At 43.7% G+C, this 26,378-nt stretch overlaps 1 protein-coding gene across 5 annotated transcripts in view; it reads left to right on the top strand.

The window, feature by feature from the left end:
- IGF1R (insulin like growth factor 1 receptor) overlaps nt 1–26,378 on the top strand; it is a 303,286-nt gene that overhangs the window by 209,890 nt on the left and 67,018 nt on the right. The window contains exon 1 of one of the 5 annotated variants that reach the window (XM_024732053.1): nt 11,661–11,886. The exons of the other annotated variants lie outside the window; for them this stretch is intronic. Within the exon in view, the coding sequence (XP_024587821.1) occupies nt 11,814–11,886 (73 nt within the window). The 5' untranslated portion in view covers nt 11,661–11,813. Of the gene's footprint in view, nt 1–11,660; nt 11,887–26,378 lie in introns of those variants that run through there. 5 annotated transcript variants of the gene reach the window in all.

Below are 26,378 nucleotides of genomic sequence, written 5' to 3'. Positions count from 1 at the left end.
CCATTTAATTAAATTTCAGCGGCCCAACATCAAATTCATATGAGGAAATCATTATTTTGAGTTCTCCATCACTAAGAGATTAAAATTACTCTTCAGTCTCAAAGAGAGCGTTTAAAAAATATATTGGGCTATTTTATTCTTTGATTTTAATCCTACCTATATATGATCTTTTATATTCTTTTTACTTATGCCTTAAAATAATAAAAAAGTATCTATACTCAACTGTAATATTTTATTAAAGCTCATACATCTACTTGAAAGAACTGTGAATGGCTCCGTTTTTTAATATCCTGCAATCCACACCAGTTTGTAATTTGATTATCACACTCAGACAAGATCATACTAGGTACACGGAGCTTCCTGTGGCCCTCATTTTTCCTCACTGATGTTTGTAACTTCTCGCAAATTAAATTTTAGGAGTTTGAAATGTAACGGTTATAGTAGGAAAAGAAAGAAGAACCTTACCCACCCTAAGCCTTAGATGCTCAATGGGATAGGCTCACATTTGCAGCACCAAGTAGGAATTTTGACAGTAGAACTGATGATTCTGAATTAGTTTGGATGCTAAAGGCATGTCTTTTAAAGGTGTGGCTGCACAGAATTCAGGATACCTGGTACTAAGATTCTTCTATGTTTGCAATTTCTTGTTGAATGTTTTAAACTTGGCCTCAGAGCAGAAGGAGGTAGCTTAACATTTGTTATTTCTAGACCCCAATCCGGATACTGGAATAAATCCCAATGAATCAGTTAAATTATTGCAGACGTGCAGACCGCTGCCGTGCATGCCAGTTGCGCCAGCCTCTGCCGGGGCTGGCCGGAGGCAGGACTCAGCGAGTGCATGCCAGGTCCAGAGGGTGGGCTGGACCAGGTGACTATGCTCCCGCCACACCCACCACCACCTCACGTGGTTTCCGGACACCGCGTGCAGAGAGTGCATGGAAAAGCGAGTGGTCCGTTGTGGCGTTGGGATTTTAGAAGACTTCATCAGCTCCCTGTTGATGTTTTCTAATTTTTAAATCCCAATAGCTGAAAACACATAAAGGGGTTCTCATTTATCTCTGATCACGTCATCTAAACCCCTAAACCCCTTGCTGGTTCAAGTTTCTCCACGAAAACATGGTTTGAGTCGTGGGGGTCGCTGGCTCAAGCGGAGCCACATTGCCTCCTCACGGACGTGTACGAAGGGGGATGGCTGGGGTTTGCCCAGTGTTGGTGATCCATGTTACGGTGGAAAAGTAAATCGTTCTGAAGAATTTAACTACAAACCCTAGTTTCTTCTTAAGGATAATTGAGTTTTCATAGAAAACCAACTGTCCTAAAGTTTTAAGAAGATGGTGCTCTGATCTGCAGCTCTGGCAGCAGTGAAGCCGCTTTCCTGCGGGACAAGCCTCGCAGGGTAGATAACTTGCCGCGGTCACCCAGGTTCGTTGCCACAGTACTTCCAAGCAGGGGGAAATTTTAAATGAAAATAAAAGATGTAAATGTGATTGCAGAAGAGAAAAATTAATACGGAAGAAGAGTATTCGTTCTCAAATTAAACTGAAGTCTTACTGTTCTGCGTTAGCGCCCAGTTAATTACTCATGCGCTCCGGCCAGGTACGGAACCACTTCCGAAGGGCGTGAGATGCTCGTTCCTTCCACAGGAAGACACTGGTGCCTCCATCCCCCGCCGCCACCACAGACACACACGTACCCTCTTAATTTCCTGGCATCCAGTAAATGCAGATCCTAATTTAAATATTCTCGGCACACTCATTTCTTCCCATTTCGCGTGGGAATTTAAGGTTTTCTTCAGTTTGCTTTCTATTCACCTTCATTAAAATGCAATAAAGCAAAAGAGTTTATTAATGGAGATCCAGTGTATAGAGACAATTTAGTGAGAGAAAGAAAGGCTCGAAAGAGTAAACCTCGTCTTAAAAATTGGAAACAGACTCGTAATTAATAACTTTGAAAATGGAAATACAACTTTTGATGAATTATTTCATAGTAGTAGTTCTGGGGACCAAACATTTGGTAGGTAACTCTATGTCTGGTCATCAATTACTGTGATTTCCTTGCATCAGCTCCAGAAAATCAGAATATTCATGAGCTTTCTGGTCTGTCTCAGACCTTCAGGAGCCGTGAAATTCTCCTGTTGGGATGACAGGAAGTGCTGTCGATGGTTTTGGCAGCTGAATGAAACCAGAAACAGATAAGCAGAGAAGAGGGGTGATGTCCGTTGGTTTGGTCCCATCATCCTGCTTTTAATTTGTGAAATTTGAAGTTTTAAAAGTCATGTTAAATCTTTGATCCTTTTTAGAATTCACTGGGTATATTGAGGAAGTGGTTTTGTTTTTGTGAGTTTGTTTAAACAAATGACTGAGGTTTTTGTTTTTCTGCTCTGTCTGGCCAGGCAGCATTGCTACACTTTTTTAAATTCATGAAATACTGACCAATGAGCCTGTTCTTTAGCCCTCCTCTCCTTTTGTGATGGGAAGACAAGGAGGCAGACACCAATGGCGCCTCTCACAATGGAGGTTTGTTTGTTTATTTTTTAATTTAATGGAGGGATTGTAGATAGCTTAAAATTTCCTTGTGCCAGGACAGAGAAAGAGGAGGGGGTGATAAAAGGAATAATTAGTCTATTCTAAACAACTTCAGCAATAGATGATCCATAGGCATTAACTTGGGAAAGCAACAGAAGCTTCTTTCTGGGCCTCATCCTGTGATGTGTTAAACAAATTTGATTTGTTAATTGAAATTTTTCTTAAAGGCAAAAATGCACCAAAGTCATTTTTAAGAACTTTAAGTTATATATTAGTAAAGATGGCAATTTGTAATTTTCTGTTGAAAATTACAACAGATATGAGAAACCCTGACCCTGCCCCTACCCCCAGTCCCTGAAACCCCAAGGCTCCCTTGCCTCCTTTAAGAGTTCCTGCTCAGGTGCTTCTGCCTTCCATTCCATGGTCCTCACACCTGGAAGTATGCTTGTCCTTCTGATGTGTATTTTTATGACATGAATGTTTACCTTGAAATTGTTATCTGTGTGTACATCTCATCTTTAGAGCCTGGCTACAGAAGGCTTTGTGCATTTCTATCAGCCCTCACAGCTCCTAGTGTGTCTTCCAGACAGGTGCACTCAGGTGTTAAATAAACAAATATTTAATCCATAAGAACTTACAGAAGAAGAGCTCTGTGTGTCTTTTTTAAAAAGCCACTGTTACTAAACACTGTGTTTGGAGTGGTACTAATTCTGTGCTCCATCAATTTGTGTGAATTACAGCATGTAAAGTAGAAATAACTGAGAAAAATTTTGGAAGTTAGGTTAAGCACGGCAGTAAAGTTGTCAGTTTTTTAGATAGCCAAATTCATTGGTTTTTGGTCCTTTGGGATGGCCCAAAATGGCTCTGACAAATCTTTAAGGCAGTAGGCATAGAGGGAACTTTCCTCAACATAATAAAGGCCATATATGAGAAACCCACAGCCAACATCGTCCTCAATGGTGAAAAACTGAAACCATTTCCACTAAGATCAGAAAGGAGATAAGGTTGCCCACTCTCACCACTCTTATTCAACATAGTTTTGGAAGCTTTAGCCACAGCAATCAGAGAAGAAAAGGAAATAAAAGGAATCCAAATTGGAAAAGAAGAAGTAAAGCGTCACTGTTTGCAGATGACATAATACTATACATAGAGAATCCTAAAGATGCTACCAGAAAACTACTAGAGCTAATCAATGAATTTGGTAAAGTAGCAGGATACAAAATTAATGCACAGAAATCTCTGGCATTCCTATACACTAATGATGAAAAATCTGAAAGTGAAATTAAGAAAACACTCCCATTTACCATTGCAACAAAAAGAAGAAAGTATCTAGGAATAAACCTACCTAAGGAGACAAAAGACCTGTATGCAGAAAATTATAAGACACTGATGAAAGAAATTAAAGATGAGGGCTTCCCTGGTGGCGCAATGCTTGAGAGTCCACCTGCCAATGCCGGGAACATGGGTTCATGCCCCGGTCCAGGAAGATCCCACATGCTGCAGAGCGGCTAGGCCCATGAGCCATGGCCGCTGAGCCTGCGCGTCCGGAGCCTGTGATCCACAACGGGAGAAGCCACAACAGTGAGAGGCCCGCGTACTGCAAAAAGCAAAAAGAAATTAAAGATGAGGGCTCCCCGGGGGGCGCAATGCTTGAGAGTCCCCCTGCCAATGCCGGGAACATGGGTTCATGCCCCGGTCCAGGAAGATCCCACATGCTGCAGAGCGGCTAGGCCCATGAGCCATGGCCGCTGAGCCTGCGCGTCCGGAGCCTGTGATCCACAACGGGAGAAGCCACAACAGTGAGAGGCCCGCGTACTGCAAAAAGCAAAAAGAAATTAAAGATGATACAAATAGAAGGAGAGCTGGCATGGACATATATACACTACCAAATGTAAGGTAGATAGCTAGTGGGAAGCAGCTGCATAGCACAGGGAGATCAGCTCAGTGTTTGTGACCACCTGGAGAGGTGGAATAGGGAGCGTTGGAGGGAGAGACGCAAGAGGGAAGAGATATGGGAACATATGTATATGTATAACTGATTCACTTTGTTATAAAGCAGAAAGTAACACACCATTGTAAAGCAATTATACTCCAATAAAGATGTAAAAAAAATAAAATAAAATAAATTAAAAAATAAATCTTTAAGGCACAAAACTGAGCCTCGTGTGGTCTTTGTGCTGAGCTGCTGGCATTGAGTACTTTTCTGCTTATCAGCATTGGCTCCCTGTCAAGTAGCCTCTTTGGTCCTCAGTCTCCTCATCAGTGAAATAATGCTGCTTCCTTTCTATAAGTTATGAGAGTGGGTTATGAGAATTATACTGGAAGATGTGCTGTAGATACTGGTAGAAAGCAGGGACCGTGCAGTCAGGTCGCCTGGGTTGGAATTTCTACCTCTGCCTCTTTCAGGCTGTGTGACTCTAGGCTGCTCTCTACGTGCCTCAGGCTCTGTTTCGGAGGATAGGGAAGTAGCAGGCTGTCCCTTTCGAAGTTGTGGAGATTAAATAAGCAGTGTATGCCAGGCTCTTAGCACACTGAGCAGTGAGTGCCCCATAAATGGAAGTTGCCTCATTGTAATGATAAGAAACATTCATTTCTTCCCTCCCCACCTGGTACATTCAGCTTTTACTTGCATCAAGCCTTTGAGAGAGAGAGAGAGAGAGAATTGTTTTCATTAAAATTTTTTTAGTCTGCCCAGAAGCAAGTGTGACCTGAAAGAAGGCTTGATGTTATGGCAGATGATTTCTTTGGTTATTCTCAGGGGAAAACCAGCCAAGAAATAAACCAGGGGACTATGGTTCATTTTATTCCTCATTACCAAAAAGTGGCTTCTCTGATTTTTGTCATTTTTTTCCCTTTTTAGGTGGGTGCAAGGAGAGTAGTTTTTCATATTACTTTTGTCATTATTGTTATTTATTTAATAACAATTCACTATCAAAACCTAGAAAAGTACTTACCCTGCAGGAAACTCTCTTCTGTTACTTATTTGCTTTCAATTTATATTTTGTCTAATGCCCAAGAGAATTAGAATTTGAGGCAGATTTCAATTAAAGAAAAAAAAAAAACCTGGGGAGACCTGAATGGCTGAGTCAGCAAGCTACCCATAACACACCAGAAGGACAGTTCGTCTTCCTGGAATCTGGTTCCTCTGGGATTCTTGGCAACCAAGGCAAGAGAGGAAATACAATAAAATCTGTGTATGTATACACATATATCCCACCCAGTACACATATTGTGTATAAAATCCAAGGGCTTTGCTTTTGGAAAGTTTGCATAAGTAACAGTCCAGGTTTAAATTAGCACCTGACTCTACCTGTGTGTGAGGCCCTCTGGAAAGAGCTGTGAGGCAAATAAAGTTAAGGAATGGCATCCCTGCCCTCAGGGAGCTTATAGTTGAGTAGGAATTGTGTGAGTATGTCATGAGTCATCCAACTAGTGTACCCTGAGCATCTGCTGTGAGCCAGGTTCTAGGCATGGCCCTGGGAACACAGTGATGCAAACACGGAATTCCCACCCTGGGGGTGGGGGTGGCTGGGAGGGATAAATTAGGAGTTTGAGATTAACATATACACACTACTATATATAAAATAGATAATCAACAAGGACCTACTGTATAGCACAGGGAACTCTACTCAGTATTCTGTAATAAACTATATGGGAAAAGAATCTGAAAAAGAACGGATATATGTATATGTATAACTGGATCACTTTGCTGTACCCCTGAAACTAACACAACACTTCAAATCAACTATATTCCAATACAAAATAAAAATTAAATTAAAAAAAAAAGGATCCCACCCTGGTGCAGTGTATACTGGTGGAAGAAAGAGAGAGTGGCATTAAACAAAAACTGAGGCCCGCTTTTTGAACTGTGGTGAAATACACATAACAGAACTGACCGCCTTAACCATTTTTAAGTGTACAGCTCAGCAGCATGAAGTACATTCACATTGTCGTGCACCCGTGGCCAGCGCCTATCTGCAGAGCTCGTTTCATCTTGCACAACGAAAGCTCTGTATCCATTAAACAATAAGTCCCCATTTCTGCTTCCCTGTAGCCCCTAACCAAAAAAAGAGTCTTTGATTATAAACGTGGTCAGTGCTTTGAAGGAGATGAATAGGGTGCCGTGACATAACATGATGGGGCAGCAGGAATGGTACCCACCCACGAGATGCTTTTTGGGGTGAAGACAGCCAGGCCCAGCACTGCAGGCTGGGGAGGCAGGTTGAGAGTAGGAAGAAGCAGAAGCAGGGAGAAGGAACAGCCTGTATGAAGGCCCAGAGTCACCAAAGGGTCTGCCTTTTCCAATAAAGAGAAAGGAGGCAGCGTGTTTAGAGCAGGGTCCAGGAGGGTGAAAGGTTTCAGTTTAGTGTGTCTGTGTGTTTTGGTGTATCTCTGTCATGATTTAGTAAAATCACCCCTACCTTGGCACAAAACTAAAATGAGCCCTGTGCAGCGTTTCAGTAACCTGGAGCCCAAACTCCCAGCTGCATCCCAGAACTCCAGGCAGCACCTGCACCAGGAAATCACAGAAATCCATACTGAATGCATGAATGAGTGCATCTTCCTTGATACAGGCCAGAACAGGGAGATCTGAGAGGAGCAGGTAGTTGTCGTACTCCTGGCTTCCCCCTTTCCAGCACAGTGGCCTGGAGTGATGGGGTCAGGATGCAGGACTATCCCCGTGGCACTGGCACCCTGGATTATTTGTGTGAAGTAGGAACAGTGGGTTCTAGATAGGGAGGTGCAGGTGGCGTGAGAACTGGACAGTCTGACTGGTGCTCTGGCCAGCTGGCTGTCCTTCCCACCTCTACATGGATGAGCCAGCCTGGGATGCCTGTGCACAAAGCCAGTGATTTTTTTTTTCAAACAGCCTGCACATGTTCTCAGTTGCAACTCAGAGGTCTAGCCTGAAGATCCTGGAAGAGATTCCTTTGACCTGGAAAATCGCAGCGGCAGATATTTTTACTCAGCTTTCAAGCAAGCCTCCAAGTGGTTCCTGTAGAACCCATAAATTTGAGGAACCTCAATACCTGACAGCAGAAACTAGTTGCAGAGCCCCTTTGAATAGTATTATTTAGCACTGCCCGTTTATTTGAGCATTGATGATGCTTGGTGGTGCCCTATCTCAAATTATTTCTCTCTTCCTCTCCCTCCTCCACCTTAGCCCAGCAGTTAACAAGGGAGATGCTTCCTCGCCTCTTTCTTTAGTGCTTGATCGGAGTTTTTTCCTTCCCACAGAGGAAGGAGCTTGTATTGATATATCTCTTTGCTACTCCCCGAGAGTCTTCATCTAACCTGGAGTAAAGTCAAATTAAGTTATTTTAGGAGCAGTTTGTGTTGGGAGTTTTTTTCTTTTTGAAGAGTCAAATGAAGTCTTTTGGAACATAGAAAATTTCTTTTTCTTGTCTAAACAGAGCTTACTGCTTGGTAAAAGTTTTTTGGTTTGTTTTTTTTTTTTTTGCGGTATGCGGGCCTCTCACTGTTGTGGCCTCTCCCGTTGCGGAGCACAGGCTCTGGACGAGCAGGCTCAGCAGCCATAGCTCACGAGCCCAGCCGCTCTGCGGTATGTGGGATCCTCCAGGACTGGGGCACAAACCCGTGTCCCCTGCATCGGCAGGCGGACTCCCAACCACTGCGCCACCAGGGAAGCCCCTTTTTTTATAAATTTATTTATTTTTGGCTGTGTTGGGTGTTTGTTGCAGCGCGCGGGCTTTCTCTAGTTGCGGAGAGCGGGACTACCCTCCGTTGCAGTGCGTGGGCTTCTCATTGCAGTGGCTTCTCTCGTTGTGGAACATGGACTATAGGCGCGTGGGCTTCCGTAGTTGCGGCACGTGGGCTCAGTAGTTGTGGCGCACGGGCTCTAGAGCACAGGCTCAGTAGTTGTGGCGCACGGGCTTAGTTGCTCCGTGGCATGTGGGATCTTCCCAGACCAGGGCTCGAACCTGTGTCCCCTGCATTGGCAGGTGGATTCTCAACCACTGTGCCACCAGGGAAGCCCCTGCTTGATAAAACTTGAAGGTTTAACTTCCATGCTTGTGAAAGCCTTCTTGGCAGATTTAAGAAATTTTTATCTGCCCATGGCTCTCAGCAAACCTCCTCACCCTACCCACCCCTCGCCGACCTGCATCTTGAGGACCCTTTAAAATAGTAACTGAAGCTACAGTGAACCCTCAAACAATGTTGTCTTGGGTAAGTCACTATCTACCTTGTGCTAGATGGAGATTATTTTGGAGCAAACGGATTTAAGAACAGCACTAAATTGGAATGCTAATAAAATAATCTGAAATTTATAATATTTTAATTTGTTTGAGCAGAGATGAAATTTGAAGTATTTTAGAATCCTGTCTCTTGGTTTTCTTTTCTTTTTCTTTCTTAGCCACATAACTCTCCCTCCGAAACAAAATCTTGTGTTATCCCTAATATCTGAAACTGATCAGAGACATGGCTCTTGGTCTCTCTCTCTGCCCTTGCCGGTGTATCACGGTGTATCACGGTCCATAAGTCACCTCCAGGAGATTAGATAGAGACCAGTGGGTCAGTCACAGCGTGAGACCATTTATCTCCCGTACCCCATGCACACATGAGCTGAGCGGGCAGATGGTTGGCAGAGCCAGAGCTAGAACCCTAGGACCTTAAAATCTAGTCTAGGGATCAAATAGTCGTGGCTAATATTTACAGAGGACCTATGACGTACTAAGAAAAATAATACAGTTGTGTGGTTTACCACATTTAATCTTGCACCCATCGCACAAGGTGGTATTATTTGTCTTAGGTGTATACTGAGGAAACTCCCTTTGTCATGCAGCAGCCAATAAATGACAAAGCTGGGATATAAACTGACTTCTAACCCCATCGTCCACGTTCTTCTCTAACCTGAACACCACTTGCTTTCCGTGCCATGTCTCCAAAACAGGGTGAACATCTCACAATCTGCATCTCACAGTTTTAAACACTGGCTCTCCCTAAAACCAGTTTGTTGAAAAAGGAGGTAGACAGACAGACATGCCTTCGGCCCTTAAAAATGTGGCCAACCTGGCAATGAATGGGCATAGGCTGTTGCTAAATTTTTGCTTTAAATTTTGTCAGCATAGCTTCTTGGCTGGTAGTTTTGTTTGCTTTGTAATGTATTTTTGACACGATTTATGTACAGAGAAATGCTACCACATGCCATCGTGTTGCTCCACCCTGAGGGCAAACCAAGGGTGTCCTGGGGCCACATCAGGGGATATGCGCCCAGACCTGGAAACTGCCCACTGGGAGGGATTGGGGTAAATGACAATGTTCAAGGGCTGGTGGACTTTATACACAGAATCTCTCACAAACATGTAGTGACATGTGTTAATCTATAAACTGAGACACATTGAAGTTTTCTCACTTTTTCCTGTTCTTTCTGTTTCTTCATTTTCATTGATACTTCTTTCAAGTATCAAAATATCTCCAGTAAGTTTAGGACCAAGTTAAAGATTTATCTTAGGCAGATTTATATTCTTGATGTCTATCATTGTCCAGTATAAAGATATAGGAAAGAAGCCCCAGATAAAGGAAATAGGATCACTGGCTGCTTTCTCCTGGCTGCTTTAGATGTATGCTAATTTGCAGATTGTTTGTATTAATCAAAAAGCAAAACATGCCCCTTACAAAGGGGCAGAGCCACGTGGCCGCTGCACCTCTGCTCCCATATGCGCTGTGAGACTTGAAAGCCAGCCAGGATTTGAAAGTATTGGACTGGGATAATGTTATTTTTTAAAAACACCTGGCTAATTTAATATGAAGTGTTTACACTTCACTTTTCTGGCAGTGGGTTTTCTATGTAGGTGGTGGAAGATTTCCTGTTAAGTTTTGTAAGTTCCAGGGGAGGAGAGTTGCATGTGTGCCCTCTGTGGTCACAGTGACATGAAGGGGATTTCTTAATCCACTGTCATTACCGCGGGCGTAGGTGGATATGGGCTATTGCAGAAGGCGTCCTTTCAACCCCTGGACTGTTGCAAGTTCACAGGTATGTTAATGAAAATTTTTGGAATGGCCTTTTTAGGAATTCCAAATACTGAGTCTTGAAGAAAGATCGTCTTTCCCCCCTGAATGTGTGCTCCGGTTGGAATTGCTGTCTACAGTACCTCGTGGGTGAAACGGATATTTCGAGCATGACTGAGCTTATTGAGAGCCTGAGGCACTTCCTTTACCAGGGGTTTAGAAATTTCAAAGGATGGGGGGTGGGGAGAGAGGAATTATGAGCATGTGATGTAGAGCTGGCAGGAGGGTGGAAGCAACAGGTTCAGAATTTGTCTTCTGTGCTCCTGCAGGGCTCTGGCGTGGGCTGAGGTTGGGAATTCAGGAAGATAAGGTCTTACCATCTGTGGAGCAAGAGAAAGTGGATTTGGGGGAAAGTTTAGATGTTTTTGTTTAGGTGGGGGTGGGGGGAGTGCAGGGTGGGGTGAAAACACATTTAATAGGCTTTACTTAGACTGGGAGAGGTATGTTTGTGCAGTGGGAGACATGTGCAATTAGGAGGAAAGTACCTGAATAGGCAGTTTCAGAACTGGAAAATGAGGAACAAATCCACTTCAACATTTCTGGTAGTATCGAAGGGGATTTGTGGGTAGATTATGGCAAGGGGTCCTGTGCTTTTAAGGTTGAGAGATGCTTCTCTTTTCTGCGGAGTGTGTGTGTTCGGTTGTGGGGTGGGGGGGAATATCACAACACAGGGAGACTGGAGCCCTGGGTTTGGAGTTCTGGGACCCAGGTACTGGCATCAGTTATTTGGGCTGAAGCCAAATGAAGCCGGAGACATTGATCTGTGCTCCAAATTCTTGGGCTGCTTTCAGGTCCAGCAAACGATGATGACTTCTTCCTTTGGGCGTTCGTCTCTTTTCAAAGATGCTCCCAGTTCAGTTGGGAAGCAAAACAAATTCCTGAGGCACAGACTGGGAGTGGGGTGTGAGCCTTAAGTGAGGGGTCCTCCTGGGTGAATGGGAAACTGAGAGGTCTTTGCCTTCCTCCAAGCCATCCACTTAATAAGCAGTGCACAGAGCCTGGCTCAGGCCTCGATGAACAAACGCTGACTTCAGTCTTTACCCTGGGTTTCAGGTCACTCCGATTGTTTGCAAAACATGTTCTTTTTTTGTCACTTGCCAGCACTTGTTCTCTCTGTGAGTAAAACACAAACGTCCTGAGGGATGTCGTGCGCCAGTTTGCAGCCAGGGCCGCGCGGCTTCCGCACCCTGGCGTGCCAGGCCCTCTGTTTGGGGATGAGGATGCACCGGGAACTCGGGAGCCAACGGTTGTTTTGACATGAAGTTCGAAGAAGTTGCTACAGAGCTTATTCCTCTGACGGAAATAACAGATAACTCTTTAACATTTTCAGGTCTGTTTTCAGTTTTTTCAAGTCGAGGATTTTGGGTAAGATTTTGGAAGAAGAGATTTATGCTTGAGATCCTTTTTTTTTTAAAGTGACTTGGCCAGTTTGGGGTTTTACAGTATTTAGGGAAAGGGTTAAGAAGTTTACTTGGGGAAGCAGAGTCCTGTGTTCTGAAAGTTGCTGCCTGCTGACCCCTCCGACAGGCAAACCTTGCACACTCCGGTGGTGTGCCAAGCATGTGCGTCACAGGCACACTCATTGGAGCTTGAGTGCAGTTGGACCCCTTTATGTTTATGGACGTTTTGTGCAAATTGCTTCAGTCTTCAAGCCAAGGGCAGAATGAAAGAATGATCCTCAGACGTAGTTTCCAAGTTTTGGGCCTCATTTATGTTTTGCATTGTAGAGCTGCCCTGCTTGTTTTTTTAAAATAAAGTTAGCCCTGAGTGTTAAGTTCTTTTATCTTTCAAAGCAGATTCCTTTGAACCCTGAAAATCAGGCTATAGGATACAACAGATAATGTTCAGGAGGCAATTAAAAGATGAAGATGAGGGATGGGGGAAATGTTGCTCAAGCAGGAAGGGGAGACAGAGCCACCCACCTCCCAGCACAAGCCGGGCTTGCTGTACATCATCTCCTTCAGCCTGGCCCTTGGTGGTCAGGTCGCTTGCCATGACTTCAGGGCGAATGAGTGGCAGTGTCTGAAGGGAAAGCCCTGAAATTTCCACACAGTGTTTCAGAGCTCACAGTAAGCTCTGTCATATTTTGCTTCACGTTTCAGCTTTCTTAGAGCCCTGAGTGATGTTGGCTGGGCCTACAGCAATACAATTCACTTTATAATCTGGTTAATGCTCTGGAAAAAAACAAATGGTAGTTCTATTTTTAGTTTTTTAAGGAACCTCCATACTGTTCTCCATAGTGGCTGTATCAATTTACATTCTCACCAGCAGTGCAAAAGGGTTCCCTTTTCTCCACACCCTCTCCCGCATTTATTGTTTATAGATGTTTTGATGATGACCATTCTGGCTGCTGTGAGCTGATACCTAATTGTAGTTTTGATTTGTATTTCTCTAATGATTAGTGATGTTGAGCATCCTTTCATGTGTTTGTTGGCAATCTGTGTGTCTTCTTTGGAGAAATATCTATTTAGGTCTTCTGCCCATTTTTGGATTGGGTTGTTTGTTTTTTTGATATTGAGCTGCATGAGCTGCTTGTATATTTTGGAGATTAATCCTTTGTCAGTTGCTTCATTTGCAAATATTTTCTCTCATTCTGAGGGTTGTCTTTGATACTAGATATTTAATGGTTCAGAGAGCAAATAGAAATTCACTCTCAGATGTTTTTTCGTTAATTGGAACAGGCAGAAGTTACCTACCTGTGAGCCCAACTCTAGTGGGCTGAAATACTGAAATACTCTTTCAACTAGCATCTTACGCAGGAGATACCTGTGTTGGCACTTAAGGTGAACTCAGTTTTACCTGTTATTTACAAAAAAGACCAAAAACCAAAAAATTCAACTCTTAGGGTTTAAAAACTGGGGAGGAGTCTTAAACTTTGGACTCCTTCAGTCACCCTTTCTGAAGTATTGAATCCAGGTTTTTCTTGGTTGAAATGGAGGAAATGATAGTTTCCAACATGATTGATTGTCAAGATGGAATTTTAGCACTTTGCATGTACTCTGGCAAGGTTCATAACATATTTATCAAATGTGCTGCCCCACCACTGCCTCCACCACCCACAAAATAAAAACTAAACAAAATACAAATACAAACCAACAGAATTCTGTGAGAACAGCAAGTTTTGTTTTGTTCTATTTAATAGTAATCTTTGCAAGGACATTCCAACATTTTACATTTGTGTGCTTTTCCGAGGCACTCTGGAATGCTGAAATAGATTAAATGTAAGTTCCGTGAATTTGGGGGTGTAGGTGTTCTGTGGTCCAGTTATCCAAAAACTGATTCTCATAAGGTTCGTGTGGTAATTCTGTAAACCAGAATGTACGATTATCTGGGATACCCTGTTCCCCCTTCTCTCCCTATGACAGAGTCTACTATACTTTGAAAGTCTAGTGGATCTTTTGTGGTTTCTCCACAGTAGTAAAAATAATTTAACTTCAGGAAATGGGGCCAGCAATCAGATTAGATAACGGAAAAGAATAATGTGGCATTCTAGCATAGCATATACTCTGAAATATATGTTTACAAGTCCAAAAGTATGCCATCAGGAAGTAACAAGATCAAAGGAAAGACGACCAGAGAGGCTGGAGGGTAATAAATCACTGGAAGGTTGTGATCTGTAGTGGTTGCTATTCATGCTCCTTGGGTAGATTTAATTACAGAAGGAGGTGGGGGAGTGCTGGGCAGGCATTTTTCCTCTCTAGTCACCTAAAAAATTTTTGCAAGGCACAATGCTATGTTTAAAAAGCATAGACATCTTTAAGGGCTCAAACAAATTTAAATATATGGTCAAAACTTAAGCTCCCAAGAAGAAAATGGACCAAAGACATTAAGAGACAGTTCATTCAAGAGGTACTGCAATGGCAGGGAAATGGCAGCGGGGGGGCGGGAATCCAGGTGACCCAAGGAACCCAACTTTACTAGCAGCCACAGAACTGAGATGAGATACCTATTTCCCCTTCTGACATTAAGAAAGAAAGAAAAAAATGCGATCAGGGGCCATTTTCTCCTCTTTTTATGAAGGTGTACCCCCATAGAGGCTGTAGCAAAGAAAGTACTATGGTCTCCAGAAGCTTTTTTTTTTTTCAAAAGAGGTTCCTGAAGGGGCTTTGCAAAATTGTGAGGTCATTGGCCCGGTGTGGCTTGGGAGGAGTTTGTTCAACACTTATGAAGAGGCTGCACCACAGTTCATCTACGTGTACAGATGTGCATGTACAAATCTAGATTCCGCACATACTGTAAAAATCCGCCACTGTAGAGAGCTCATTCTTTTATCACTGTCTCCTGGTAAATGGTTCTGTTGTTTTCGACAAAATTTTATCCATAACATTGCTGGTTTCTAAATAGTAGTTTCCCTGAGAGTGGCTGCCTTCATTTGATTCATTTAAATTATGTTGACATAAATATTTATGTATGTGGAAAGGGGCTTTTGCATGTGCTGTTGAAGCATTGCACCTTTTGGACTAACAGTATCTACCAAAATAGATAGGCCGAAGGGAAGTGTGTAGCCACAGCCATATAGCATGGAGCTCCTCACGGCCATGTGTGGTAGGCAGACTATCAGTAGCAATGATACTGGTCAACACCAGCAAGGCGTGTAATTGCCCAGAAATGGGCCCTAACACCGGTTTTAAGAGATGCAGCCAAAACCACAAAGCTGGAGGCCTCTCCCTCTGAGCTTGGTCTCCACTTGGACGAAACAGCCCCCAATTTGTCCCTACGGGACACAGGCCTGCCTTGTTTGGAAATCAGCAAAGTTTAGGAGCCCACAATACCTCTCATAACTCTGTGTACAGTAACAGAGAGTGGAAATAGGGCTGTGAGCATGAACAAGCAGACAAGTTATAAATATAGAATACTCTCTCAATTCCTCTTCAGTTAGTCATGAAGGGACAGTGTGAGTTTTATAAACTTATAAGGAATATACAAACAGTTCCAAATTTAAAATAACTTGGAGTAATCTTTAAGTGTGTGAAAGGAATATTTTTTCCACCCTGTCCATTTAAGCATCTTTGACAGCCAGTAGTAAGTGATTGCTGTCCTTATGTGTTCATGCCCAGTGGTCACAGAACTGGGGAAGAGTTTCAGGAGAATCACCCATTGTGCGGTGATGTCTCTCTTCTTCTTTTTTGAGAAAGACTCAAAAAAAGGTGAAGGAGGGGATGTGAGTTGTGTGTGAGAGACACTCTGTGTGCTCCTACGTGGAGAAGCAAGCACAGCTCCCAGAGCAGGGGTAGGTCCTGCCTGGACACCTAGAGTGCCCCCCACCCTCTTTCTTTGATTTTCCTCCCATTAGAAGTCTGTATTTCTAAAAATTTTATATAGGCTTTGAATATGAGATTAGAAGAAAGAAACTCGTTGATTTTAAAGTACATTAGGATGGTTTGATTTTCTAAAAAGAATATTCTGTTTTATAAACATAAAAGGAGTGGGAAGTCAAGTCCTCCCTCCTCTCTTAATATCTGACTTTATTCCTTTCCTTTTCCCTCACCCCCATCTACGGAGGCCCTTCTGTGATGCAGCATCAACTTCATTTGCCAGGCCCTTCTATAGAGATTAAGATCATTAGAATATTTCACACTCCATCAGGCATAGCAGGTAGGAGGGTCACCGACTTGGGGAACCTTCCTCCACAGACTAGGTGGCTTTTCCTCTTTTTTCCTAGTACCAGAGGATGACACAATTTAGTCAGTTTGACAGGTTCGAGGCTTTCTTCCTTTAAAATAAATCCAGACCGTGAATAGATTTGGGAGTCCAAATGGGCCTTTGCATCAACTTCTGACTGATGTGCCTGTGATTTTGTCACTACACGTGAATAGAAGGACTTCAGGGCTAATGTGGCCACTTGTGGAACATGAAAGTCTAAATTTATGGAAGAAAATACAGGGGAATGAAGTACTGACACACGCCACAACATGGATGAACCTTGAAAACGTTATGCCAAGTGAAAGAAGCCAGGTATAAAGGGGCACGTTGTGTATGATTCCATTTGTATGAAGTGTCCAGAAGAGGCAAATCTGTAGAGACAGAAAGTAGATTACTGATTGCCTGGGGCTGAGAGGGGAAGGGGCGTGAGGGAAGTGGCTAATGGGTAAACAGTTTCTCTTTGGGATGATGTTTGCACAACTTGGTGAATATGTTAAAAGCCTTCAATTTGTACACTTTAAATGGGTGAAATTGTATATGAGTTATATCTCAGTAAAGCTGCTATAAAAATTGTGAAGGAAGAAAAAACTCACAACACCCACAGTAACCAAAACCAGCAGCTTAGCCAAAGGAAGGTTCCTGGACTGCCCTCTGCTTTTCACTTAGTTTTTGGTGTTAATTGTAATCCTGCATTGAGTCTTTGCATTGATGGCTGCTCTTTCTTTACTCTAGTTACTAATTAGCTATTGACATTTTAATTTAATAATGGTGTCCTGTATAACGTTCCTCCTGGTTTCCTAGTTGCCTTTTCTCTTTTTCTTCTGTTTTCTCAATAGTCTGCCCAGCACTGCTTATTAGATCCTGGAGACTTCAGTGACCCAATGAGTACTTTCTGTAGGCGATCATTTCTTTTGCTCATTAATGAAATCTTCACAGATGCCTTTAATAGCCAGTATGAAACGTTTTTCCCAAACGTCGTAGCTTATCTTGTGCACCTTGTATACAAGTCAGTAGGGATCTACTTGGAACTTGGCTATTTCTGTGAGCCTAGATTATATTTGTTTATGTGCCGAACCAAGGGGAAGGCACAGAACTGTTTTTTCTTCTCCTTCATGACCAAGGTTGCAGTCTTGCTGAGACATAGGAATTGGTGAAGAGAATGAACTCTGGTTTATCTAATCTCATGAGTAAGACTTGTTTGGGTGAAAAGGGTTCTGTGGGTCATTGAGTCTCCCTGGGTCTGGCTGGTCTGGCTCCTGATAGCACAGTCACTTATATATAGTTGCCTTTGCCCCACAGAATGCACCCTAAGTGTCTTCCACAACACGAGCTGCTGCTTCACTATTGCAACTAAGCGGTGACCGTTGCTGATAAACTCGACAGGGCCCAGCCTTGCTGGAAGAATGTCCTTGAGGGTTCTATTTGCTGTAACTCAATAAATAAAGAAAGCTTAGTGGGTACATGCGATCTCCTTAATATTACCTTGACGCTTTACCCTTTTCAAGAGCATGATGTTTTGTGAGTTTTGTCCTTCCTCCAGACTAAGTGGTTCACCTCAGGGAGAAGAAAAGGATGTACAGAGAAAAGTGGCATGAGGAGAACTCCCTAGCCCTTTGCTTTTGGGCAGCAGAGTCTGGCTAAAACATCATGCCACCATGAAGCAGAGCAGGGGAAGAGCCTGTGACCCAGTCAGATAGAGCTGGGTTTGAAGCCCAGGTTTACAGCTTAACAGTTACTCACTTGAACAATTAATAGCCCCGGACAGTTATTAAATCTCTGTGCCTCCATGTGGGCATCTACAAATGAGGATAATGATACTGACCCCATATAATTGTTAACATTAAGTTAAACAATAGGTATAAGATTGAGTCCTGTATTTAGACTCAAATTGCATTCAAGAAGGAGAGACTCCAGCAGTTATTGTGAAAGGAGGACAGGAATGTTAGGTGATTAGAAGGTCTGAATGAGCTAGCTCAGTGTGACAGTGGGAGTTATCTCGAAGGTCATACAGAGAGCCCCTGAGTGTGCTGCCTTGGTCATGGAAGACCGCCACTGGTCTCAGTGTCCTCGTATTCCACACTGTGGAGACTGCTTCTGCAGTGTTAGGGTAGATTTGGGGACAGGTAAGGAGCAGTGATGTTCATATACGTTGCATGAGCTGTGGCTTGAGTATTACCTTCAGAAGGAGGCAGGGATCACCGTCTTGGAATTTTGAGTCTGAGCAGTTGGAAGTCTGACGTGTGCAAGAAACCATCCACCTCCCCTGAGTATCAGACACCTGAACGAGGCCTGGGGAGAGCACCATTCTGGGTGGGGGTAAGGAGGAACTTGGTCAAGATGGGTGCCATGCGGCAGTAGCACTTTCTCTAAGAGAAAGAGCTCCCTTCAGCATTGCTTTAAGTCTCACCTAGGTTTTTGAAGAGCAGCACCTCAGACAGGCATGGGATGATGACCTCTTAACTTCCTTTCAACTCTGAGGATCCAGGGTTCGATGAAAGGCAGAACATGGCTGCAGAAGTCCTGGTTGCATTTGAACTGGGGCAGATCTAAGGGCCCTGGGAGCTTCTTGCAAGAGGGTCTCTGCTCCTGCAAGTTCTGAAGTGTCCCTGCCACCCCACAGCCCCTCGAAAGAATGTGACGGTTGGAGAAGACAGGTGATGGGAGGCGAGTGATGCGGAGGGAAAGTATGTCATTCTTGCCCCCTCTCCGTACTCAGTATTGCAGAAAGTCCATCTGCTGACACATTCCTGTGTCAGGACCCTTCCTCTTAGGAAGGAAGCTGACTCAAAACTGAGTCTTGGAAACACCTTCAAAGATCGCAAGGAGGAACTCGTCCGTACACTCTAGTCTTGGGAGAAAATGAGCACTTTCAGGCTCACTACATTAATAGGTTCAGGAACCGTGGCCCCCCTTTTACTAACCAGCCTCTCCAGGCTCACCGAGAGCTCTGTTCTGGGACCTTTCTGCGTGCCCCTGGGTTTCTTCCCCAAACTCTGTTGCTGGCGCTAACCCTTTCTGCTTCGAACAGAGAAACTGAAGTATCTTCAGGTTCTAACCATTACATTGTCTCTTAGTCTGGCCACTACTGTAGTATTAATAGAATGTTTTCTCCTACACAGGAGGTGGTTTCTTTTGGCTTCCAAAAGAGAAATGTTGTTGCAGGTGCAGCTTTCCTTTCTGAATGTTTAAGACACCAGGGTTACCACTAAATTCGGCTTAATGGCTATAGTTTTCCAGGCAGAAGCCAGTTGAAGTTGTTGGAAACTCCACCTGGGATTTCTAGGCAGTGGTCCTCTGGAGTTTTACAGTAGCAGTTTCTCAAGATGTCAAGAAACTTGAAAGATTCTTCTTGTCTCCTTTTTGAGAAAATTGTGCTTTACTCATTATATATATGTACGTTTTATAAATACATATACTCATTCATACATATGTGTGTGAGTGGAGCTCACACACAGTTGTGCCAGGTTTATTTTCGATTTATTTCATGGGTCTAAGCATTTTCGTGTAAGCTTGCTTTTCCGTCCTAGCTGACGTATTTAGAGAACTACAGACTAATACACTGGGGTGAAATGTAGCTTCTCCCTGAGCCTGAGAAGCCTCGCTGCTCCTCACCTGTCTGCCCCTTTGATGGGTGTCTCCGCTCGGAGTGATGGGTCGGGAGGAATGTGTGTGCATGAGGTCAAAAGGCAGGAGAGATCGAAGATTATTTCACAGGATGAAAGGCCATGGGCTCCCTGGCCTGAGGTGGGTTTTCCCTGACCTCTCTGCAGTCCATCATGGCTCCTGGAGATGCGATACCCTTTCTGTCCAACTGGAACATCCGACCAAGGTGGTTCACCCACGTTCTTTGCTGAAAGGACCAGCGTGGAGCTCCAAAAGGAGCAGGGCCTGCAGGCTTCAGAAGCAGCCCTGAAGGCGAGGGTCTCTTTCAGCACTGGTTGATTTGGTGATCAAAGAGAAAGCAGTGGGGCCCAACCTCCTCTTTAGGTCCTTGCTCTGATGTTTGTGTGGCTTATAAGAAGAATTCCATAAATATATTATTATCATTACTTAAACCTGAACTTTGTCTGTCAAGGAGGGCGGCAGGGAGGGGTAGCAACATGGGACCCAGAATTCATAGGTGAATATATGGAAATCCACTTGAGTGGGTTATTTTAAAAGAGTGGAGGTATATGAAAGGAGCAGGGACTCTAGTAGGTGCTGCGGGGCCCCCATGGGTGGTGGTAGCCTGGGGATTCTGTCCTGGGTCCCTCCCGGACTCTTCTGCATCTGTCTGCTGACCACGCCCCATGATGTTACATCCATGCAGCCGCATGCCAGGCATTTCCATCTGGACATGTGCAGAAAACAACGCATCCCGAACAGAACCAATCTCTCTCTACCCCTGCTGGGGGAAAAAAAGAGTAATTCACCACATTAATCTGCCTGCTTTTCCCCATCTGTGCTGCTGCCCCCTTAGTCTGGGCCGCTGTCGGTGCTCGCAGAGATGGCGACCGTGGCCCTGCGGGTCATCCTTCCATTCTCTTTTCCACTTAGCAGCCACAGTGAGCCTTCTAAAATGCATATCTACTCATGTGACTCCCTGTTTAAAATCCTCAGACAGCATCTCTTTTCTCTTAAGAATCTGCCAAACTCCTATCTTGTGGCTCTCTGCCTCCGTCTACCCATCTTTCCTCCCAGTCTCCCCCACCCACCCAGGTCCCAAAGCCTGGGTCCTGCAATCATGCCGAGTCTGGTTCTCTGACCCTCGCTCCCCATCAGCCCTGCCATCACCCCCATGCACCTGCTAGCTCCTACTGGCCTTTCAAGCCGGGTTCTGGTGGTCCCTTCCCCTGGGAAGCCCTCCTTACTGGCCCTTTGCTTGCCCCTCATATTCCCACTGCTCGTCCTCAGGGGCTGGGCTGTCTCACCTGCTGAGCCTGCAGAACTGGGCCTAGGGCCTGGCTGATGTATTTAATAGTCAAAGGAGCCTTTCTCGTCCTTAGCTGTGGCTCAGTGCTCTCTGGAGGAGAATGCCGACAGCCTTGGGTAGATTTCTGGCTGTGCTTGGGGGGTGGGGGGCTGCTGTGAGTTCAGTTGGCCCAACTGGGGTTTCCCTCCCCTCTCCTCCCCCACACCCCACAGTGTCCGATGGAATCAGTTTCTCTCCTGGCTGGGCAAGAAAACCACAAAATCTCTCTGGACCACATGTCTCTCTGATGTACTTGGGAAGTCAAAGTGTGCTTTCCTGGAGTTAGCAGCAGTTCACCTTAATGCATAGTGATGCCTGTCTCTTAGGAAAGGCACCCTCTTTTTATATGGAACAGTGGTGTGTCCCTTAGGGTACCCGGAAATACCTGAGAGGACCCTATACCAGTCTGTATTTTGATTCAGAAACTTGACCTTATTTCAACATCCATGAACTGGTTCTATCCTTTAGAAATTATTTGGGATGTATAAAATACATAGCTAGTGGGAAGCAGGCGCATAGCACAGGGAGATCAGCTGGGTGCTTTGTGACCACCTAGAGGGGTGGGGTAGGGAGGGTCGGGGGGGAGGGAGACTCAAAAGGGAGGAGATATGGGGATATATGTACACGTATAGCTGATTCACTTTGTTATACAGCAGAAACTAACACAACAATGTAAAGCAATTGTACTCCAATAAAGATGTTTAAAAATAAAAAAGAAATTATTTGGTATAGAATGTTTGTGTTTTTTGAAGTTGTGTGGCTAAGGGGCCCCTTTTCCATTTTTTGTTCCGTGTGAAGAGGATGAGTTCTCCATCTTCTCTTCCAAAATATGCTTTTAAAAATAGTTTCTCTGAGGGAAAGATTGTTAAAGAGCTTATTGGCAAGTACAGAAAGAAAGGTTTTTAAAATCCCTAGAAAGAATTTAATAAATATAAGGACTCAGGGAAGGAGGAAGAGAGTTAAAGGTTGATGTATGTGACTTTTTTTTGCTGTCCCCCAAAATGAAGAAAATGAGCTTTTAAATGCAGTGCCTCATTTTTATGGGATTGTGACCCTGAACGAATCCTTTTAGTGTAGATGTGGGACCTGTCGTTAGCTTTTCCAACAGTTTACGTAGGCGTTTGTTGTTATTTTTGGTCATTGTAAAAATTCCAATGAATAGAAAGATCTCATGGGCAAAATCAATTTGCTTTCCCCGCTGTGTATTTGTTAATTTATAGCACCTTCCATTTTCCTTTTATTTTTAAAAAGTAGAAATGCCTTTCATCATGCTAGGTGTGCTCCTTATTCATGGAAGCCAGGGAAGAAGTTCCCTTCCTTTCTCCCTTAGCTCTGTAATTGGAAATTTGGTAACTGTACTAAATTTTAAGCTTTGGCACTCGTGTGAAGCAGCCATCCGTCTGCTGGCGAGACACACTGCCCGGGGCTTTTCAAGAAATCCCTTAATAGTCCTGAACACTAATAATATTTATATACATTGAGATGAGGCAAAATTTACAGCGGGCTTCTGGGGCTGGCTCCAGGACTCTCTAATCCTGAACTTCCGCCGGCTCCCCTGCCTCCCTCCCAGAGTCCTCTCAGGTGGTGCTGCAGCCAGGGGAACACTGGCTTCCATCCCTGGGGTTTGTCCTCCAGCAAATAGTCACCTTTCTCTCCCTCTCCCCATCACACCCCTTTTTTTATTCCCCAAAAGCATTTGATACATGTTTGTGTACAGTTGCATCATGTGATGTAGAAGATTGGTGATCTTGATTTGTGATCCCTTTAAGAGGAATTGTTCCATCTTTAAAGAATAGGATTTTACCTAATTTAAGCTTTACTGAAATTCCTTCTGAAGTAGCTCCCATTGCTGAAACAAAACCCTAATTCCCTAGCCTGTGTGCCGCTTGTTGCAAGAACTGACTGACGGTGCAATTCTAGTAATGCACCTCGGGAGGGGGCGGTTGGGGGGGGGCGGTTTGCAATGGACCACTGCCCAGAGATGCTGTTTCAGTGGAATGGGGAATGGAATGCAAAACATATCTACAGATACTTTGTCAGGTTTTTTTTTTTTCTTTCTCCGACTGGAAATGCCCAACATTTATGTTTGAATCTAAGCAAGTGCACAGGGGCATTTTTCTGTTATTTTAAATGCTCTTAGTTTTTAATACTACATTAATAGCTTTTTAATATTGATGTCTGCTACTCGTCATTTTATATAGCATTTTATTCAAATTGTAAGCAAGGAAAGAAGGGTTTTACAAGTAAATATTGTTCCTAGTTAGTCTCTGATGATGATCGTAAGATTCTTAATCAATTTTCCTTCCTCCAAACACAAAGCCTGGTGGTGGCTGATGGCTGATGAGCAGCTCCGGGGACTTCAGTGCTCTGAATGGGGTGTGTGCTCAATCGGCAGGTTTGTGCTGTGACACCGTGAGCATGGTTTCTACAGCTAGTTTCACTTTAACTATGTGAACCTCACAGATCCATTATATAACATGAACTTTGTAGGGACAGCATAACATTTCTCCTCTGGCTTCATCCCTCTTCTTTTAGCTCTGCCCCCTCTGGTCATCATAACCCTCTGTGTTGCTGCCAGATGACCTTTCAAATATGAAAATTAGACCACATCGCTCTCCTGCCCAAAAGCTTTGTGATGTCCGTTATCCACCAAAGAGCCTAAACCCCTCAGACAGGCCTACCATGCTTCTTTGAGCTGCCCCCCTCCTCTCTCCCAGCATCACCTGTTACTGGACCCCTGCCATCTTCACGAGTACCCAGTTCTCCCACCACAGCAACTCAGTTGCTTTTACACACATTTACATGTGATTTCATCTGTGTTACTCTTATCCTCCTCAGCTTTCAGCTTTCAGTTCCGGCCTCCACACCTCTGTGAAGCCTTCCCGGGAACCCAGGTTCCCTGGGCAGGCTGTACACCACTATACACTCCTGTTCTTACCTGGTGTATTGTCCATCTCTTAAGAACAGGGTCTGGCACACAGGTGCAGCGCACATTCAATAAATAGTTGCTAAATGGATGATTAAATGAAGGATAGGCGGACTTAAGTTCTCTTGTTTTTAGTTTAAAAACTTGAACTTAAGGGTTTGCAATTTTATTGTTTCTTTAGATCTTGGGCATTGAGGTTACTTCTGTAATGGATATATTTGAACTTAAACAGTCATTTAATCTATGTGATTATTAGATTAAGTGTGAGATTTGAGAGTGAAGTGTGTGTGGTGTGTGTGTGTGCATTTACTGCAAATACACTAAGCTTGTACATTCAAATTGGTGCTATCAACTTCAGGATGATCCCCTTGGTAGACTGTATATGTATCCCAACGTTTTAGGAGCTCCTACAACAATGTACCTTTTTGGCGTGACTAGAGATCTTTACTCCTTGTAATCTGTTGGATAGATTAGTTTTTGGAAACAGGCAGAAGTCATTGAGAGGCAATTCTGGTAAACAAAAATGACATAGACCAACAGGAACAGTCTTCTTCTTTGCTTATATTATACACTGGCTCTGAAGACACTTCTCAGTTGGGATTCGTTCAGTTGCATCTAACAAATAGCAGGTGCTTAAACAAGACACAAGTTTATTTCTTATTCATGTAAGGAAATCTAGAGGTAAGCAGTCCAGGGTTAGCCTACTGGCTACACAGTCATGAAGGACCAAGTTCCTTTTATCATGCTCCACTGTTCTTTTTAATAGATTTTAATGAGTTGTTTTATTTATTTATGGCTGCTTTGGGTCTTCATTGCTGCATGTGGGCTTTCTCTAGTTGCGGCAAGTGGGGGCTACTCTTTGTTGTGGTGCGTGGGCTTCTCATTGTGGTAGCTTCTCTTGTTGCAGAGCATGGGCTCTAGGCGCATGGGCTTCAGTAGTTGTGGTACGTGGGCTCAGTCGTTGTGGCTCGCGGGCTCAGTAGTTGTGGCGCACAGGCTTAGTTGCTCCACGGCATGTGGGATCTTCCCGGACCAGGGCTCAAACCCGTGTCCCCTGCATTGGCAGGCAGATTCTTAACCACTGCACCACCAGGGAAGACCCTCCACTGTTCTTAATGTGTCACCTCATGGCCCAAGATGGCTGCTTGAGCTTCAGGCATTACACCTGCATTCCAGCCAGCAATGAGGAGGAAAGATGTACCCCCTCTGCTTTAAGGACTCTTCTGGGAAGTTCCACCCCAAAAGTTCTGCCTAGAATTTAGGTCACTTCTAGCTACAAGAGAGGCTGGGAGATATAATATGTAACCGGGTGGCAAAATGCCCGATTAAAAATCAAGGTTTTATTACCAAAATAGATAAGAATAAATAATGGAAGGCCACCTATTTGTCTCAGCCAAAAATGATGATCAGATAAGAAACTTGCAAAATTATTTTAAGCCTGACAGTATCATGAGAATTTGTCTGTTTCTTCTGAGGTGATAGTATTCATTTGAATGTCCAGGTTCTGATACCTGTTTTTAAATGCACCTCTTGGCAGTAAAATAGGGTACTCCTCCATGCAGCTAGTGGATGTGTAAATTGGTACCAACTTCCCAGAGGACAGTTTGACCCAGCAAGGCTAACTCTGGAAATTGATTCTACTGAAATAATTAAGAATTCTCATGAAGATTGAGTGCTCATTGTACTAATAAAATGTTGGCAATAAATGAAATGTCTAATAGTAGGAGACTGATTATAACTTACGATACACTGTGTTATGGCATGCAACGCAGCTGTTAAATTATTGTTGAATTCACAGTATGTTATGCCAAAAAATGCTTTCAGAATGACTTGATCCTTTTTTATAGATATTTACATGTGCATGCACATGCGTAGGAAATGATCTGGGAGGGTCTCCATGGAGGTACTGATAAGATGACATTGTGATCAAGCGGACTAGATATTCTATGTATTTTCTTATCTATGATCTCTGATTTTTTCATCTTTTTTATTATAAAGAAAATAATAGAATCTTCACTAAATAATGCATGTCAGAGTCAATAATATACATATTTAAATAATTTTCTGTTGTTTTCCAACTCAAGGAAAAAGTAGGAAGCATATAATGCAAACCAGATTTCATACTTTGTTGACTTACACTTCACTGGCTAGTAAGGCGAACAGCCCCTAGAGTGTGATCCTTACAGCATTGTTATGGAAATAAATGCCAGCTCATCTATTTGGGACAAAAACTGTGCCTCTCTTGTTTTTAGACACTGCTTTCACTTAACTTTAGCATAGAGGGAGTCAGAGTAGATAGTTT

Source organism: Neophocaena asiaeorientalis, unplaced genomic scaffold (assembly GCF_003031525.2).
Source record: "Neophocaena asiaeorientalis asiaeorientalis breed wild unplaced genomic scaffold, Neophocaena_asiaeorientalis_V1.1 scaffold362, whole genome shotgun sequence".
Lineage (NCBI taxonomy): Eukaryota > Metazoa > Chordata > Mammalia > Artiodactyla > Phocoenidae > Neophocaena > Neophocaena asiaeorientalis.
The sequence above is the reverse complement of the archived record's forward strand: the minus strand, read 5'-3'. Positions and strand labels throughout refer to the sequence as shown.